The sequence below is a fragment of the Sus scrofa genome, chromosome 5, assembly GCF_000003025.6.
Source record: "Sus scrofa isolate TJ Tabasco breed Duroc chromosome 5, Sscrofa11.1, whole genome shotgun sequence".
Lineage (NCBI taxonomy): Eukaryota > Metazoa > Chordata > Mammalia > Artiodactyla > Suidae > Sus > Sus scrofa.
Genome location: NC_010447.5, coordinates 56,716,707 through 56,737,107, shown reverse-complemented (window position 1 = coordinate 56,737,107; position 20,401 = coordinate 56,716,707). Strand labels below are relative to the sequence as shown.

At 38.3% G+C, this 20,401-nt stretch overlaps 1 protein-coding gene across 1 annotated transcript; it reads left to right on the top strand.

Moving 5' to 3' along the window:
• STRAP (serine/threonine kinase receptor associated protein) lies at window positions 219-19,912 on the top strand. Its single transcript, XM_003355564.4, has 10 exons — window positions 219-653; window positions 1,331-1,466; window positions 8,408-8,489; window positions 9,282-9,354; window positions 11,817-11,913; window positions 13,020-13,157; window positions 16,180-16,316; window positions 17,619-17,768; window positions 18,316-18,381; window positions 19,309-19,912. The coding sequence occupies exons 1-10, from the start codon at window positions 542-544 to the stop codon at window positions 19,368-19,370; spliced, it is 1,053 nt and encodes a 350-aa protein (XP_003355612.1). The 5' UTR covers window positions 219-541; the 3' UTR covers window positions 19,371-19,912.

The window sequence follows — 20,401 nt, the reverse complement described above, 5'->3', positions numbered from 1 at the left end:
CAAACGGCTCAAAAACAGAAAAGCACCCCAAGCTGCTTAGAGCTCAGCGCTAGGATTTTCACCCAGTGCCTGGAACGCGGCCAAGAGCCCTGCGTAGCCAGCGTGGAGCCAGCATCACGTGCTCAACCTGAGCTGATCTCGCGCCTGCGCATTGCGGTCGCTCTCGCTCCAGTACGCCTCTTCTACCCAGCGAACCCGCCTTCCCTCCTGTTCGTCACTTCCGGCGGAGGGTTAGTGTCGTCACTTCCTGCGAGTACCGGTGTGGACGGTGGGGATCGTGGCTGCCGGTTTTCCTGTTCTCCCCCTCCCCTACTCTCCTCCCTCCCTCCCTTTCCCTCCCTCGGCGGCGGTCGACCGCCAGTCGCACACTCCCTGACCCACCCCTAACCCTTTCCTGGTTTCGGGGCCACCAGATTGGCCTTTTTCTGTTTCCCGGCCCAGCGTCAGGGCGTAGGCCTTGAGTGAGAGGCGCTGCCGCGGAGAAGAGAAAAGACGAGACGACCCTCAGCTCTCCTGCGGGATCGCTCGGCTCGCCGCCGCCATGGCAATGAGGCAAACGCCTCTCACTTGCTCCGGCCACACGCGGCCTGTGGTGGATTTGGCCTTCAGTGGCATCACGCCTTATGGCTATTTCTTAATCAGTGCTTGCAAAGGTGAGCAGGGCCGCTGGGCTCAGATGGTTGGGACTGGGCGGAAAGGGAGTGGGGCCGGCACTTCCCATTGCCGAATGGATTGCGGCTTTTGAGATTAGTGGGCTGGTAGGGCGAGTAGTGTTAAGGATTGCGCAGCTGATGCCAGGAGAAGCTTTGGTAAGTTATGCCCCCAACCAAGGCTTCTCATTTTACCTTTTTTGCTATTTCTGGATAAGCTTTACTGTGCACTTGCCCAGACGCCCCGGCCAACACCGTAAATATCTTTAAAGGATTTGGGGAATGCAGAAACTAGGCCAGGCTAAGTAACACTTTATTTTACAAAGACTTTCCACTTCTACTATTTCATTGGATATTCTTCTGTGGTATGGAATTTTTCATTTCCAATTTTCAAGTGGAAGCTGAGACTATTAAGTTTGTCCAAAATAAGGTTCACGTCTAGATTGTTTTGTTGCAGATGAATAGTCTTTCTGCCGCATTTCAAGTCCTTCCCAGAGAGAATGGCCCAGTTCTTCAGTTAATTTATTTCTGGATGTGCCTTAGTGACCCCAGTGAGTGAACAGTTAGACAACAAAAGCAGTTTTCAAGTTTGTTATTCATCACTGTTTGTTTTAAGTTCGGATCCTAGATTTTAAGTAATTTGAGCTTCTACATCACATGTTTTCTTACATATTTTTTAGATGGCAAACCTATGCTACGCCAGGGAGATACAGGAGACTGGATTGGAACGTTTTTGGGTCATAAGGGTGCTGTTTGGGGTGCAACATTGAATAAGGATGCCACCAAAGCAGCTACAGCAGCTGCAGATTTCACAGCGTAAGTGTAGCCAGAAATGGCCACCTTTACAGTTCTCTGTGAATTGTGTTCTGAAATGATCAATAATAAAAGTTCAGTAAAAGTTATTCATAAAGTTCTCATGCACTGCCTAACGTAGAGAACACATGTTGTTTTGATGTCACCAAAATTCCGCCCATATTTTATCTGCTGCTTTCTCAAAATGTTCAGAGACTTAAATGACTTAGTTCTGTATGTCTGGACTGGGACCCAGGAATCTGCATTATTAACAAGCACTTCAGATAATGAATGTTGATGGTCATGCTGGCAAATACTGCTCCACATGTTCTAGCTGAATAATACCTTATACTCCTTAACTTCTTAGTGCTTGATGCCCCACATTTTTAGCCCAGTTTCACTCTCATTTTTGTTAGACATATTTAAGATTCCCAAACTCAGTTATTTTTCATTTTCTAAGTTTCTAAATCATTCTTGATTTTTCTCTTCCATCTAGATTATCATATTTGTTGATTCTGCCAATAGAATGTTTCCTGACCACATTGTTTCTTGTACCTCTGCCACTACCTTAATGGTTTAGGTTCCTAAACTGGTCCTTTCCCATCTCTTCATCAGCCAGTTGTCTTCCTGGAGACAAATAACATAACACTTCTTTACCTAAAGATCTTTGCTTCTGCTTTGTCAGTGGCCCATGACCTTGGGTGTACATTACAGTAACCTGGGAAGCTTTTAAAGTACTCAGATGCATGTGTCTGAGAAGCTCTGGCTTAATTGGTCTGGAGTTGGAGTTCCCAACCTAGGTTTTTTTGTTTTTTAGTTTTTTTTCTTCCCTAAAGTTTTTCTGGATGATTCTGATGTACAACCTTAACCACTAGCCTAAAGGTTAAATTTCATTGTTAGCTCTTTAAAATTTGGCCTAATCCTAGTTCTTGGGCATCATCTGGCACTACACATCATATGCCCCATCATTTGGCTATACTAAATCTAACTGTTGCCAGAATATGCCTTACCTACTCTGATTTTTTTTGCTTTTGTATATGATATTAAAGTGACTTGCGATGACCCACTTTCCCTATCTGGGCATGGGTCACAGCTTATGTAATCTTGGTACCTCTAGTTCCTGATTGTGACTTAGTAAACAATAAAGTGTTTAAGGCAGGCAAGTCAAGGGCTGTTGTACGTGGAATACTCCTTATTAGATTTGAAAGTCTGGAGAGTAAAATTGTCTTGTTGATTTTTTTTTTAATAGAATTTCACATTAAGAAGCGATTCTAAATGTGTTTCTCCTTTGTTGTAAGCAAATTAAACATACCAAGTTTATTATAAAAAATGAAGGCAGATTGATTGAGATAGTGGATACCTGACTGTGCATTTGTTGAAACTCTAGACCTCTGTACCACAGAGTGAGTTTTACTATATGTAAGTTTTTAAAAAATAAATTTAAGTTTTAAGGAGTTCCTGCTGTGGCACAGTTGGGTTAAGAATCCAACTGCAGGGCTCAGGTTGCCGCAGAGGTAGGGTTTGGTCCCAGGTCCCTGACAGTGGGTTAAAGGATCTCACGTTACCGCTGCTGGCTCGGATTCAATTCCTGGTCCAGAGACTTCCATATGCTGCAGGTGCAGCCATTTAAAAAAAAAAAAAAAAAAAAGTTTTTTTGTTTTTGTTTTTTTAAGTAAGGAGAGGGAAATATAATCCCATGCTCATGTGAGATTACATTTGAGATGGTGAGAGATCTATAAGAAAAGTTATAAATGTCATCCTGAGCTTTTTTCTATGCCTTCGGTAAATAGATGTTACTCTGTCTTTAGGCATAACCATTGTAAGGCTTTGCACTTTGACCTGTTGTGATTGTATACAATTCTGATAAAATAAGGAGCTGTTTGGTTTTATGTCAATCTCTTAATGTCAACACCTTCAGGATGACATTGGTTGCTTCTAGGACTTTTGTGTCTGCTAGGAGTTCAGTTTTCTTTGTTTTTTTGTTTTGTTTTGTTTTTTTCCCAACTCCTCCAAAGTTTGTTTCTTGTTCAGTCCAGTGGGAACATTGTCATTGGGAATGAATGTCATTTATTTTATAGCAGACATAGAAAATTAGAGTTAACAACTCTAGATTTCAGATATTTGATAAATAGATTTTTTTAATGTCATTATTGAAACTAGGTCCCAGTTTGGTGGTGATAAATGAAGTATTTTAAATTAAATATAATTGAGTAATGAATGTAACAAGATCTTGAATGCTATAGACATAAGCATTAAAAGGAACAAGTTTTTGAATTGCAGTTTTGTTATCTGACCCTAACAATGTTAATTACATGAGCAAAATGTTTTATCATCTACTGCTTGAGGGTCTTGCTCTGACCTTTAAGAGACCTGTGCAAAAGCTTTTTAGGAAGGATGTCCATCTCTTTAAAATCCGTGAATACTCTTGGTTTGTACATTTGCCTAAATTGTTAAGCCAGTCCTCAGGAGAAGAAATAAAGCAAGTTAGATAGATAATTACTCTGAAGAGAGGAAAAAGGTATGAAAAATATGGCATACCTAGACCAAAATCATGTGTATTATTTTGGAAATTCTACGGCTGAAGCCATGAAACAATTTGGTTTCATGTAGGGAAGTTTAAGTAGGTTTAAATAGCAAGAAGGAATACTTTTGGGTTTTCCCCCCTCACTTAAGGCTTTTAGGTGCCATGATGTTGTGAGAAAGATGTAAGCATTTGCTTTAGGTAGGCCTGAGTTCATGTGGTAGCCATGTTGTGTATTTTCACTTTCATAAATGGGATGCTTTTTCATTTTTATGTCTAAAATGAAAAAGTTCAGCGTGCTTTTGGGCACATCAGAGAGATCTTTCTCCATTGACATGTTTAGAGTCCAGTCTAGTGTGTCACATAGCAGGTGCTGGGTAAGTGGGAGCTGAGACATTTGCTCTGTATCTGTCTGTAAGGTATGAGAGTGTGTGCATTTTTTGTTTCTGTTCTCCTCTATTAATGACTTGTATGGGGTCTGCTATTATGGAACTTGACCTGGCTAAAGAAGAGCATCCTAGCTTACCTGATTAATAATAGTTGGTATGAGTTACTGTTAGTTGATTATTTTTCTTCCCTCTTAATTTTCTGAATCTTTCTTAGAAAATTTTCATTGATGTCAGGTTTATCTAAAGGAGGATTTTGCTTCTATTTCTTGCGGAGAAAATATATTCAACAGAGCTGGTCTGTAGGTCATTTGGGAATGTTATCTTAAGGTAATCTAGGCAGTTGAGTCAGCTGATGCATATACCATCTTCTTTATGTCTTAATTCATTGAGCTAATGGTGGAACTGTGTTTCATGATATTCTTTTTTTTTTTTTTTTTTTTTTTTTTTTTTTGGTCTTTTCTAGGGCTGCGCCTGCAGCACACGGAGGTTCCCAGGCTAGGGGTCTAATCGGAGCCGTAGCCACTGGCCTACACCACAGCCACAGCAACATGGGATCCGAGCTGCATCTGTGACTTACACCACAGCTCATGGCAATGCAGGATCCTTAACCCACTGAGCGAGGCCAGGGATCGAACCCGCAACCTCATGGTTCCTAGTCGGATTTGTTAACCACTGAGCCACGACGGGAACTCCTGTTTCATGATATTCTTATCAGTCCCTCTGTCTTCCCATCTGAATCATCTGGAGTGCCAAGAGCAAGTACGGTTCCTATGCTCTCTCCACAGTGTGCTTAAGTCATCTGGGTTTGGGATCTATGGGTAACCAAAGTGTAGGATTGCCTTTTTTTCCCCCTTGTAAAATCCAGTAGAAGGAACTCATTTTTCTTTGAATAAGGTTCTCAATAAATCAGAAGTGGTACTGTCTCCTTTTTGATAACTTGGTCATCATGTTAAGACAAGCAGTTGTTTACCTGAAATAGCTTTGTTTTGTCAAGGCTTTAAAGAAGTAAGTTAATCAGCCCCTCTTTTGAGACTGGTAAGTCCATTCTCAGAATATAAAAAGTATTGAACAGAGAGCATTGATTATTATGTGCAAGAAACAATTAAGGGATATAGAGGTACTAGTAGTTTAGGGAGATGGCAGGTACTTCATGAGTTGTGCAGAAAATAAATGCTCCAGGATTAGCTGTTGAGAGGATATTGTTAATGATACTTTATTGCGTAATGAATGGGCTTGTATGGGCCCTTCTGCCATTTTTGCTTTGTCCAGGGGAGCTCCTGGGGGGACATCCCTTCCCCTGTTTTGTAGTGTTTTGTTTTTGCCTTTTTGTTTTTTTAGGGCTGCACTAAGGCATGTGGAGGTTCCCAGGCCAGGGGTCTAATCTGAGCTATAGCTGCCGGCCTGCACCACAGCCACAGCCACAGCAATGCCAGATCCGAGCCATGTCTGCAGCCTACACCACAGCTCACAGCAACGCCAGATCTTTAACCCACTGAGTGAGGCCCGGGGATCAAACCCACCACCTCATGGTTCCTAGACGGATTTGTTTCCGCTGCGTCACAACGGGAACTCCCCTTTCCCATTTTTATATGATCCCTGAAGCCAGCTAATTAATACCAGTTTCTTGCCTGGAGATTGAAAAACACATTAGAAAACATTGTAAGTTATTCTAGATGCTTTTTAGGACTCTAAGCTGTTTTGGCTCTTGTGGATGATGGAAATGTGCCAGAGGTACTGCAAGTGATGAGAACATGCTGTATCAGAGAATGTCATCCTCAGTTTTCTATTAGTGTTTCTAAATAGGAGGAAAATGAGTACGGGTGCCTTGGCCCTCTGGTGACACTACTGCAGTCACTCCAGTTCTTTCCTCCTCACCAATGAAAGGATATGGTCTGAGCAGAATATTAAGATTTTAAGGAGTATTGGGAAGATGATTAAGTATACTTGAAATTAGTATTTCTAAGGATTTTGCCCAGAGGTCCTTTGAGACTCAGTGTCTGAATGAGATAGGAATTTCAGGTGTATTTGCTATTTTCTTCACTTTTGATGCCTTTCATTATTGCAGCAGTCTGATTTTTGTGAACTCTTACCACTGATTTTCCTGTGATTAAGAGTAAGGTTATGTATACAAAAGTATAAAAGCAAAGCAAAATTGAACACAATTATCAGTATAAGCGGAGTTCTTTTGAAGAACAGAAAGGAATGGTTTAATGGAGGTGAGATAAATAGAAGGTTTAATGAAAAGATAGCATTTGAAATGAACCCTAGGGATGAGTAGAATTTTGATAGCTAAGAATATAAAATACATATTTAATAAAACAATACAAGCAAAGAGAGAGGAGCCTGGAAGAAAATACATGGCATGTTTGAGGAATCATTTATAATCTGCTATGATTAGATTCAGAGAAATAATATAGAATGAAGTTAGGAAAGTAGGGTTGGACCAGAGAGTTGAATTGGAAATGGGAGAGATTGGATCAGGTTTCCTTTGCAAAGAGAAATTTATATTTGAGAGTTTAGTGGCAGTACCACTCATAGGTGACATTGTTTCTTTGAGAATATGTTTATTCAGCCATTCATATGACTCAAGTATATAATTTGCAAGGTTTATATTGTACCATCAACATTTATTCCTCTTAGAAGGTTCATGTTTCTTTACCGTTATTAATACTTGTCTACAGTAGTCTTTCCATTTTTTTCTCCCTGCTCTTTAAGACTCCTGGTTTGATGCTTAGATTTTCTAGACTTTCTGTCATAATTAGTGGTATGTTTTTTGCTTGTGTTTCTATAGCCATGTGTGCTTGTCTTTTAATTATATTTCTTAGATGTATTATTTATGGGGTTTTTTTGTTGTTGTTTTTTTTGTTTTTTTGGGTTTTTTTCTTCTCAGGTAACTTTTTTTCAGATAACTTCCTTTGGATCATTTTTTTTTTCTCCCTTTTGTGCCCCAGTGCTGGGTCTAGAATAACATACTTGATGTATTTATTGTGTTTATTGAGTAAATGAAGAAAAGATTACTCCTTCCTTTTTCTACACTGTTTCATTATGCACTTTAATCCTACAAATAAATGTCTGTTACATTAAAATAGCAATCTTTATGGAGCATAGCTTTTTCCTTATAATAGTTTTTTTTTCCCCTGTGTTGGAAGTTTTCTTATTTATTTTTCAATGAGCTCTTCTGATCTAAAATGAATTCTTTATTTTGTCTTCTTCTTTAAGCTTATTTATTTGGGGACTCCCTTGCAGTATTTTTGTTGAATATTATTTAACCATTCTCCCTGAACATATACACATGTGTGTATAGACACACAATCACACATATATTTTGAGTTGGGGTGGGTTAGGGAAGCAGAGAGTTGACAGATTTAAAATCCTCTCAACATTAACATTATGTAATCAAAGGCTGATACTTTGTGGGAAAGTCGAATGCCCAAGATTTGAGAATTAAGAGTCAACTTTTTTTTTTTTCTGTCTTTTTTTTCTTTTTTTTTTTTTGCCTTTTCTAGGGCCGCTCCCACGGCATATGGAGGTTCCCAGGCTAGGGGTCGAATTGGAGCTGTAGCCGCTGGCCCACACCAGAGCCACAGCAACGCAGGATCTGAGCCGCATCTGCAACCTACACCACAGCTCACGGCAACGCCGGATCCTCAACCCACTGAGCAAGGGCAGGGATCGAACCCAAAACCTCATGGTTCCTAGTCAGATTTGTTAGCCACTGTGCCACAACGGGAACTCCAAGAGTAAACTTTTAAGGAAGAGATGGGAGAATGTTTTCTTCTCTACTGTCCTGATTTTAAATTTTATGTAACATGTATCAAGTCTTTTAATTATTCTTTAAAAATATATTTTAAAGATTTCTTGTTTTTCATTTTTCTCATATACATGAGAGTAGAGAATAAAGAAAAAAATTGGAAAGGTGAAGCTATGAATTGGTTAAAATGTTTGAAGATAAAAGGTTATGGATATATATAACATTTCAGATGTTTAACTTATTTGGTAATTAAACATCAAAATTATGATTATGTTTATCTTTTTATTTTATTTTTCACTTTTAGCAAAGTATGGGATGCTGTCTCAGGAGATGAATTGATGACCCTGGCTCATAAACACATTGTCAAGACTGTGGATTTTACACAGGTATCAGAAAATGGAATTTATTTTAGTGAATTAAATTGTTACTACAGGATATGGTAATAGTTTTATATTTGGTTTATGTTTGGTTTTCTGGGGGGATATTTAGTATATATGTTATATTTGATTTGACTATGGATTAAACTATGTACATTTACAGTTGACTCTTGAACCACACAGGTTTGAACTGTATACGTCCACTTAATGTGGATTCTTTTCAGTAGTAAATACTGTGGTATTACAGTCTCCAGCTGGTTGAATCTGTGGATATAGAGGAACTGTAAGGGAAAGAACCATATATAAGAGGGCCAGCTATAGTTTACATACGGATTTTCAACTGCTTGGAGGGTGGGTTTCTTAACCCCTGTGTTGTTGAAATCAACTGTATTTTTTCTTGGTTGATCTTGTGAGGCTTTTAAGAACCCTGGAACTCATATATCAATACTTTAACTGTTGCAACAAATATCCAGAAACCTCAAATAATGTGTTTCCCAGCTACTTTCACAAAGGAGAGGATAAATGTGCAGTCATCTCAGAAGTACTACTTAGTAGGGAGCAGGATCAGAGCTGACTCAGAGAAGCCATGTAATAGGTGGTGTGACGTTTGAACTGAGAATCTTACAGGGCTTTGGAAATTATCAGAAGGATAAGTGTTCTCCAGTATCTTCTCAGAAGTAATTGGTCTGTATGCATCTCTTTGTGATATCTGTGAGCTTTATTTGGTGTTGAAGAAGTTTCTAGGAGATGTATCTACTAAAATGGTTAATCTAGTAACATTTTACTTGTATGTGTTTTCAGGATAGTAATTACTTGTTAACTGGAGGACAGGATAAACTGTTACGCATATATGACTTGAACAAACCTGAAGCAGGTAAGTGTAATTTATACATATTTGTGGTTTTGTTTTCTTTTAATTTAAATAACTTCCTGATTAAAGGCTATTTATATATAATACTTAAGTGAAGAAAATAAAGATAATCATAAAAAGTTAAAATATAATTCATTAGCCAGTATTAATCACTGATGATGTCGATAGTTTTTGGTTCCTAGTTGGATTCATTTCCGCAGAGTCATGACGGGAACTCCTGTGATCTTCTTTTGTGAACTAAGCACCTGCTCATCCCTTTGCCTATTTATCTGTTGTGATGTTTATCTTTTTACTGGTTTTAAGGTTTCTTTATTGTATTCTAATTTGTCATTTGCTTTTTTAATTTTTTTTTTTTCTGGGTGATCCTGGCGCCACCTTTATTATTATTATTATTTTTTTAATTGTTACTTCCCCAATACAATTTTTTTTTCTATTACACAGCGTGGTGACCTAGTTACACATACATGTATACATTCTATTAGCTCACCTTGTCATGCTCCATCATAAGTGACTAGATATAGTTCCCAGTGCTACACAGCAGTATCTCATTGCTAATCCATTCCAAAGGCAATGGTTTGTATCCATTAACCCCAAGCTCCTTGTCATTTGCTTTTTTTTTTTTTTTTTTTTTTTTTGCTCTTTAGGACCACACCCTCAGCATATGGAGGTTCCCAGGCTAGGGGTCAAATCAGAGCTACAGTTGCTGGTCTATACCACAGCCACAGGAATGTGAGATCTCAGCCACATCTGCGATCTACACTGCAGCTCACTACAATTTGGGATCCCTGACCCACTGATCAAGGCCGGGGATGGAACCTGCATCCTCATGGATACTAGTTGGATTCATTTCTGCTACGCCACAACAGGAACTCTGGGTTCTTAAATTTTGTATCATGGGCACTATTCGTAAGTCAACAAACTTTTAGAAGTTTGTAAGAAAGTCAAAGCTACATTGGAAATTAAAGGTGAGGAAACAAACTACATTTATGGATTGTTCTCCTTTGGCATGAGAGTTTCTCTCTTTATTCTATCTAATAAACATAGCAAACTACTCTGACCTCACTTAATCAGTGTACTGTCTGACTCAGCAGTATAGTTCGGCCCTAGGCCAACATTTTTCATCTTTTACCTTTCTCAAAGCTGCTTTTTGAAAATGGCTCTTACACTGTCTTGAATTAGAAAGATGAGCAATTAACTGAGTTTTTACTGTCTGTCAGATATCAGATTAGAAAATGTAGATGGGCTGCATGACCATGTGTGCACGGTTTTTATCTGTGAATGATAGCAGCATCTGTCTGTGTTCTGCATTCAGATCTTGCTGTCCACACAGACATCATGCAGCCAAAGAGTAAGTTGGTATCATAGTACTGGTCTAGTGTTGTCTCTTTGGACCTATTCCCACTGGCCAGCCTCCAAGTTCCCCCACACAGAACTTTGGGAAAAGAGATTTTGTCACTTGGGGAATTTAATGTGAGATAACTGTAGTAACTTACTGTACTTTTGAAGGGGAAAAGGCAAAAAAAAAAAAAAGAAACTTTAAATGTATATTCTCATTTGATTCTTTAAATGCATATTCTCATTGAACTCTCAGGTATAGTAACCATTGTTAATCCGTTTATAGGTAAATAAATATAGTCTTCAAAAGGTTAAGTTGTGTTGAATGAACTTGCCTTTAACATTGTTTTTTGTCCAGAGGTAACAGGTGATTTTGTTGGGTTTTTTAATCTTTTGAAAGGAAAGACAGGTTCCCACTTTTTTGATGCTTTGCCCTGCTAACAGTGGTGTGGATGAGGGGCCTAGCATTACTGATAGCACTAGAATTAGCTCAACTGTCTTGTGCCTGGGTGCATGTTTTTTGTTTTTTTTTTTTGTCTTTTTGCTATTTCTTGGGCCGCTCCTGTGGCATATGGAGGTTCCCAGGCTAGGGGTCGAATCGGAGCTGTAGCCACCGGCCTACACCACAGCCACAGCAACGCAGGATCCGAGCCACGTCTGCGACCTACACCATAGCTCACGGCAACGCCGGATGTTAACCCACTGAGCAAGGGCAGGGACCGAACCCGAAACCTCATGGTTCCTAGTCGGATTCGTTAACCACTGTGCCATGACGGAACTCCCTGGGCGCGTGTTTTTATGAAGTTAGGCTATCTTAGTTCTTCTTTTACTTCATGTGGTACAATAATGCTTTTGAAAGCAGAAGGGTAGGTTGGAGGGAGTGCTGTATTCAATCCTAGATACATATAGCATCATAGTTTGTGGGTTCCTTGTCATGCAGAGAAATTTTTTAGTATGGGAAAACTAAATGTATTCTAGGTGAACATCAAGTTTAAATTGTGATGGAGTTTGAGAAGTCACTGTCCAATTTAAAAGATAGTTTTTCTTTTCTCTTTATTTAGTTGTTCAAATGCTGCTTTGTTTTAAAAATCACATATTAACAAATATGGTTTAAATTGTTTTACCTTAAGAACCTAAGGAAATCAGTGGTCACAGTTCTGGTATTAAAAAGGCTCTGTGGTGCAGTGAGGATAAACAGATTCTTTCAGCTGATGATAAAACTGTTCGGTAAGTAATTTTTCTTTTTCTTTTTCTTTCTTTCTTTTTTTTTTTTTTTTTGTCTTTTTGCTATTTCTTGGGCCGCCCCCGCGGCATATGGAGGTTCCCAGGCTAGGGGTCGAATCGGAGCTGCAGCCACCAGCCTACGCCAGAGCCACAGCAACGCAGGATCTGAGCCGCGTCTGCAACCTATACCACAGCTCACGGCAACGCCGGTCATTAACCCACTGAGCAAGGGCATGGTTCCTAGTCGGATTCATTAACCACTGTGCCACAATGGGAACTCCAGTAATTTTTCTTTAATAATTTAAAGTTCAAGAGTTTCCTTGTGGCAGGTTAAGGATCTGGCATTGTCACTGCAGTGGCTTAGGTCACTCCTGTGGCTCAGGTTTGACCCCTGGCCTGGGAACTTAGATGTGCTGAGGGCATGGCCAAAAAAAAAATTAAGTTTGAGAAATTATTTGACCTTAGAGCTTAAGTTTTTTTAAAAAAATTAACTATTATGTAGGAAGGATTGTGTCTGAACATTACAACTTTGGCTTTATATAGGTCACATTCTTCTGGAGCTATCCATCATTTACTGTTATAAACATAGAGCAGAATTCACAAGACAATTAAAACTGCTGACACCTTTATAAGCATGTCTTTTTAATCTGGGTCAGTGGACAGGTTGGCCTTAGAAAGTCCATTAAGCCCCTGAAATCCTATGCACAATTTTGTGAGCTGATACCTAATGTATTTTTCTATGTAAAGTTAAATAGGTTGTCATCAGACTCACAAAAATAGAATGTAATAATTATTATTTGGAGAAGTACTGAAATTGATTAGATTGAGAAATAAGTGTCTTCATAGCATAGCTTTGCTGAATCATTTGGGAAATATATTTAAAATATTAATATTAACTTTACCAACACGTGACCAAATAATTTGATGTTTTGTAGGAACCCAAAATTTCTCAGTATCGTCTGTGATTTATGAGTTGGAATGGAGGTTGTTTTACTAAGTGATTAGTCTTTCATTGGTTAATTTGCAGATGTAATTTAAGCTATAAGCTTTTTTATTCAATGAGTAAACACTAGCTTATTTTTCTCTTCTTTTTTTCCCTCCCCCCCCAGCCTTTGGGACCATGCTACTATGACAGAAGTGAAATCTCTAAATTTTAATATGTCTGTTAGCAGTATGGAATATATTCCTGAGGGAGAGATCTTGGTAATAACTTATGGACGATCTATTGCTTTTCATAGTGCAATAAGGTATGTCTTAAAAAATACCTTTACTTTCTTTTCTGGTAACAAAAGGGCAATTTAAGGTACTCAAGAATTGGAAGGTAGCAGTTCCTTAGTGGCCTAGTGATTAAGGACTCAGCATTGTCACTGCTGTGGCTCAGGTTTGATCCTTCACCCAGGAACTTCTGCATGCTGAGGGCATGGCCAAAAAATAAAATAATAATAAAAAAATTGAAAGTCATATGCTAAGTATTTAACTCTTTTAAAGACAAGTCTTGGCCTATTACTGTAATATGGAGGGAAATGTTTCCATACCCAATAATAATGTGTTCCTTAAGAATTTAGAAGTTCTCTTGTGGTGCAGCAAGGATCCAGGATTGTCACTGCAGTGGCTTGGATCACTGCTATGGCATGGGCTCAATCCCTGCCCCAGGAACTTTCTCATGCCATGAGTGCAGCCCCCCAAAAAAGTTATAGAAAAAAAAAATATAGAGACATTTGTTTAAAAAAGAGAGAGAATGTGGTATACTTTAAGCAGAGGAGTTAAATTCATTTCCAGATACTTAGGACATTTATTGGTAAAATTTAACAACTTTCAATTTATAATTTTCTTGAAAGGATCACTGGACTGGTGCTATAATTAATGTTGTTCATTACTGTGTAAAACCGCTATGATCTTGATTCTGCTATTTCACTTTAAAATTTCAGAGAAATTGTGATTTTTTCCCCCCCCGTTCCAAGTATAGTATAGACCTAATGGTCTTTTTATTTCAATTCTTATTTTATTTTATTTTATTTCATTTCATTGTTTGTCTTTTTTAGTGCTGCACCTGTAACACTTGGAAGTTCCCAGGCTAGAGGTCGAATTGGAGCTGCAGCTGCCAGCCTACATCACAGCCACAGCAACATGGAATCCAAGCTGCTTCTGTGACCTACACCACAGCTCACGGCAATGCCAGATCCTTAACCCACTGAGCAAGGCCAAGGCTCAAACCTGAATCCTCATGGATCCTAGTCAGGTTCATTACTGCTGATCCTCGATGTGAACTCCCTAATGGTCTTTTTAAAAAGACTTAATTTTTGTGATTATAAATGTATTCAATGTTTTTGCTGAAAATTAGAAAAAATATAATTTTGAAAATTTTACCCACAGTACTATAGTCATAGATAGCAGAAAGTTAGTGGTAGCTATATATTTGCTGGTCTTTTTGCCTTTTTGTATGTGCATATACATTTGTGTGGGTTTTTTGCTCTAGTTGTAGGGCTCTAATAAGTATAATTTTCATTTTTTTATTCTAAAATATTCTTAGCCATTGAAGTTCTTTGAAAACCTTACGAGGTGTATTGCTTCGCAGGTCATACCAAATCATGTATCAGTTTCCCCATTTTAACACTGCAGTGAGATTTAGGGGTACATCTGAGTATTTCCAAGAGAATCCTGTAAGTCAAATTACCAGTTCAGAGGTTAGGACCGTCATGGATGGAGTAGTCTGCAGCCTGCATGCTGCTTTGTCACCTGCCCAGCCCTACCCATCATGACCCTGGGTGGGCGCCTGCCACGCGCTTTGCACTCTGCTCTCCAGTGGGTAAATTCACAGGCATACACAGATAGACAATAATAGAAAAAGGTGTTGGAACAGTGAGAATCAGCAATTTTGCACAGGAAGCTTTGGGAGATGTTGTTTACTGTATTCTGCCTGAAGTTGGAACAAAATTGAACAAACAAGATGAGTTTGGTGCTTTGGAAAGTGTGAAAGCTGCTGGTGAACTCTGTTCTCTATCAGAAATTACTGAAATTAATGAGGCTCTTGCAGGAAAGCCAGGACTTGTAAACAAATCCTGTTATGAAGGTGGTTGATCAAGATGACACTTGATTGAGAACTATGTCTAGATACTCATGTCGCAACAGAAGAAAGGGTGGGGGAAAAAACTGTAACTGCAATGTATACATCTAAGGATAACCTGACCCCCTTGCTGTACAGTGGGAAAAAAAAAAAAAAAAAAAAAAAAAAAAGATGACACTTGAGTAAACCTTGAGACTTAGATGTACTGATGAGTGAGGAAGGGTATGAGAAATATATAAAATCTATTGAGTGAAAGTGGAATCCCTAAATAAACTAGTTTGAAACAAAGGGTAGGAATGTGTTTAAAGTTCTTAGTACACATGCCACTTATTTTCCATAAAGAATATACTACATTATACTCTGACCAGCATCCCAACTTTTTCTCTAAAGGGTCACTTGCAGAGCTAAGCTTCCCTGAATGGTGGAAGGAAAGAGAAGGCAATCAAAAGGGAGAAGAGCAATTAAGAATGTAAAGAGGTTCATACACATACAATGATAATAATGGAATGTTATTGTCCAGAACCATTTGGTTATAACAGCTGTGTTCATTGCTTCTGGATTTGGGCCCTATGCAGCCCTCCTATAGAACAATGCCTCAAATCTCATTTTGGTGGCAGAGATTTGCTCGCCTATTAAATATTTGACCCAGAAAGTTGCTTTTTAGTGATCCTTCATAAGTTATATCTAACTTTAATTTTCAAGCTTTGTAGTGTGTGTTGATGGGAATAGGATGGCAGCATATAGGAACTGGAATGCTCTCGCGTTTTGTGTTAGAGACCTTTCAGGTTTGTTTTTTTTTTTTTTTTTTTTGGGGGGCCATACCTGTGGCATATGGAGATCAGCAGGCTAGGGGACAAATTGGAGCTATACCTGCCAGCCTACACCACAGCCACAGGGACACCAGATCGGAGCCGCATCTGCAACCTACACCACAGCTCACGGCAACACCGGATCCTTAATCCACTGAGCAAGGCCAGGGATCAAATCTACAACCTCACAGTTCCTAGTCAGATTCATTTCTGCTGCACCACAACGGAAACTCCACCTTTCAGGATTTTTAGGGTTGGATTGGAATAGACCCAGTGTCCCAACTCGTTGTTACTCAAGTGGAGCTATTGTTATGCATTGATTTTTAGTATGTAGCTATAGTTCCAGTTTTAGTTATTGTTTTATAGCCTGATAGAAATATTTAAATTTTTTTCTAGTTTGGACCCAATTAAATCCTTTGAAGCTCCTGCAACCATCAATTCTGCATCTCTTCATCCTGAGAAAGAATTTCTTGTTGCAGGTGGTGAAGATTTTAAACTTTATAAGTATGATTATAATAGTGGAGAAGAATTAGGTGAGTTGTCCTCTTTTACTCCCTTAAAGTGATGATCTTTTTACATTTTGGTTTTTTTTGGGGGGAAAACTGATGGCTTTGGGTTGGGTAAGTGCAATATTATAGACCAAATAGAATCTGTTTAATTGTTTATGGTTCACCATTTATCGCTTGAATTAAGTGACTTTTAAATAAGAGATTCTTTCTGATTATTTAATGTCACTTTTCAGAGTTTTAGAATGTTTTGGCCGCATGTTAAAGAAGAGAAGTAAATTATTTGCCTGATATTTGTGGTCACAATTAGTGAAACTGAACTTGGACCCAGCCAGCCATTCTTATTTCAAAACCTAATATTCTTTCTACACATAATTTTTTACACTCATGATAACACGCTCATGATATTGTCTAGGAGGAGAGAGTGCATGAGTGTCCTTAAGTTGAATAGACATGGAGACTGAGCAGGGAACATTGCTGTAGTAAAGAGCTTTGGAAATTGATAAGGTGATGAGGTATTAGAAAGTAAAAGAAAAAAGGTTTATAAATAAGGATATGCCTTAAGCAGAACCACACCACTGCTGAACTGTACATTTTCTCATTAAACTCCATATGAGCATCAGCATTGATCCTGGATCTCAATGTTCTCTGTGGGATGGAATGACTAGTAGACCCTAGATAGTCTGATAGGAAATTAAGATGCAGAGTGTGTCAGATAGCTCCATCTGGTGGCTGTCTGTAGTCATAATAAGAATTGGTTCCCTGGTAAATAGTTGAGGATTTGGAAATGGGCAATCGATAGACTTTAGATTCTATAGATTTTAGAGGGTATTTTCCTTTCCTGGACCGCCCCACAGCACACGGACTTTCCCAGGCTGGGGATCAGATCAAGGCACAGTCACGACCCAAGCTGCAGCTGCAGCAATGCTGGATCCTTAATCCCAACCCACTCTGCCAGGCCAGGGATCAGACCCGCACCCCAGCGCTCCCAAGATGCCGCTGATCCCATTGTGCCACAGTGGGAACTCGGGGGGGTGGGGCGCATTTTCATTTACTCCCTTTCTTTATATTTATTGAGACATTGAAGCCTTTTTTTTTTAATTTTTCTAGAGAGGCAATCTGAAACCATAGAGTGTGCTAGGATTGGAAAGGGGTAGTCTTATGGAGAATGGAGAAATGTAGACAATGGTGGATCCTTTGTGATGATAATCACTTTATTTTTATTTTTAATTAGGTATAGTTATTTGAATTTGCCCTCAAAGGGTATAAATACTTAATGTATAATGTTTTAGTATGAAATTGTCTAATAGCCCTTTTCCTCTTTTTCAGAATCCTACAAAGGACACTTTGGTCCTATTCACTGTGTGAGGTTTAGTCCTGATGGAGAACTCTACGCTAGTGGTTCTGAAGATGGAACATTGAGACTGTGGCAAACTGTGGTTGGAAAAACATATGGCCTTTGGAAATGTGTGCTTCCTGGTAAGAATTTTATTCATGATTTTGTATTATTTTTTATTATTAATTCTGCTTCACAGTGTTTCTGTCTTCTATAGATTTTAAATTATGGTTTAAGCAAAGAGATGTCCATGATTATAATTTGGCCACTGTTCTTTTGTTTAAATTTTTTGTTGTACACTCTGGTTGCCTCCTAAATTTTTACATTAGATCATTGAATGGAATGGACCTAATTCAAATTTTTTATTGTTAGAGGACAATATATAATTTATAAATAAAGGTGTTTAATCTCTGAATAGTATTACTTACTGATCCTTACTAATAAAGTAGTCATATTTTTAATAAAAATACTTAGTTATTTGTCCCTATGTTATTATAGTATGAATCTAAAAGTAATACTTGAGGAAAGACATTATTTTAGAATCACAGTTAGTGAAAAAAGAGTTGTTGCTGTTGTGTTTTGTAGCTCATTGCTTGGTGTAATCATGCCATACTCTTGTTGTTTGTTCATTACTGAAAACTGCTAGTGATGATGTAATTCACATAATCTTCATTGCTTTTCTTTTCATAGAAGAAGATAGTGGTGAGCTGGCAAAGCCAAAGATCAGTTTTCCAGAGACAGCAGAAGAGGAGCTAGGTAAATACCACCAATTTACTTTCGTAGAGTCCTGGTGTATTGAAAATTGAATTGTTATGTTAGTTTACTCATTGACAAAGGAAAATTTATTCAGTATGAACATAGACTTAAGTAATAGAAAGTTTAAATATGTATGTATTTATATATGCATGTTTATAAAACAAATACTTAGCTACCTATTGCATGGTAGTCACAGAGATGCAGTATGTGCAGGACTGATAGAAGACTTAGAGCCTGACTTAGGAGACAGATGCCAAAATAAATAAACAAATTGTTACAATTATAATTGTAACTTAATGCTCATTGAACCCTTACTACATGCCTAAGTGCTCTTTCCCAAATCTAGAATTACAGATTGTAATGTGCCCTGATCATATAATATTGTTTGAAATTCTTTTTTTTTTTTTTTTTTTGTCTTTTTGCTATTTCTTGGGCCGCTCCCGAGGCATATGGAGGTTCCCAGGCTAGGGGTCCAATCGGAGCTGTAGCCACCGGCCTACGCCAGAGCCACAGCAACGCGGGATCCGAGCCGCGTCTGCAACCTACACCATAGCTCAAGGCAACGCCGGATCGTTAACCCACTGAGCAAGGGCAGGGACGGAACCCGCAACCTCATGGTTCCTAGTCGGATTTGTTAACCACTGCGCCAAGACGGGAACTCCTGAAATTCAAATAAATAAAGGAGGGGGATCCAGATCTTTCAAAGATCTGATTGTAATTCACTATTTATTAGATAGTTGAAGTCATTGAAAATTTAGCCTGCAGGAGGGGCCCCTTGGAGGTTAAGTTATGTATGGTATGAAAGAGTTTAATGGGAAATGTATGGACTCTTTGTTCATTGCTTTTTCAGTGGCCTGAACCTTGTTGTTAGTGGCATCTGATGTACTTCTTTAAGTTGACTAATATGACTTTGTCTTTGAATTGTAGAAGAAATTACTTCAGAGAATTCAGATTCCATCTATAGTTCAACTCCTGAAGTGAAGGCCTGAGCATCAGGCAGGTGCCACAGGTAGTACAAAACTTACGGACTAAAACAAGCAGTGGAGAAAAGCATCAGCCTCCAGAGTTACTTTCTGCTTAAGGCCAAACATGAGCAGTAAATAATGAGGAATATGAATTAGCTCCAGTGCTGGAACTAACCAACTTGGTGTTAACTGTAAGTGAAAACGCAAGAGTATCAGCTGAAGGCAAGTGGAGTTATGCTCTTGTAGAACGGTGGCCTGTTGTCTTTTTAATGAATATGTGCAAGCCAACATCCAGTTTCTCTTATTACAATTAGATTTCTTGTAGTTTTTTATGTTATGATGAAGAAGGAAAATATATTGGCTTATTTTTCTGACTTTGCCCTTAAAGCAGAAAGCCGGTTTTTTTTGTTTTTTGTTTTTTGTGTTTTTTTTTTTTTGGCTCTAGTTATAAAGAAGAGGGAATAAATACATGATAAAATGACTTGTTGGATTTCTCTTTCATTGTACACTGCTTCCAAACATCTAATTGTTTTCAGTTATCTAAATAAAATGTCTCTAAAACAAAATTGTGTTTGTTTCTTGGGGAAAATTGATAGATTTGTTTTATAAATGGAAATTGCCAGAAAGTTTTTCTACATTATAACTATATCAAAAGACAACCCAGTTAAAGAATCTGTAGTGAACATATTGTTTCCTGATTCTAAAATTCAATCACTTGTACTGGATTTTTGAAAATTTCATGTGCCTTGCTAGGGTTGCATTTACCTTTTTCCTAGATTGGATAGGAATGCTTGACCTGCCTTTTTAAAAACCCTCAGAATAATGACTTATTTAGATGACACATGTTAGTTATAAGGGGGGAAGAAACAATTCACAATTAGCAGAAAGATAGAAAAATCACTCAAAATCCGTCCACCGCCCCGAAATCTATTAAGATTGAGTGAATATTAATGCACATTAGGGCACCTCTGCGTGTGCATATACAGATAGGTAGAAAAGATCTTATAAAAAATGTAATTGTAGACCTGCAATGTTTATTTTACTTTATCCATTTA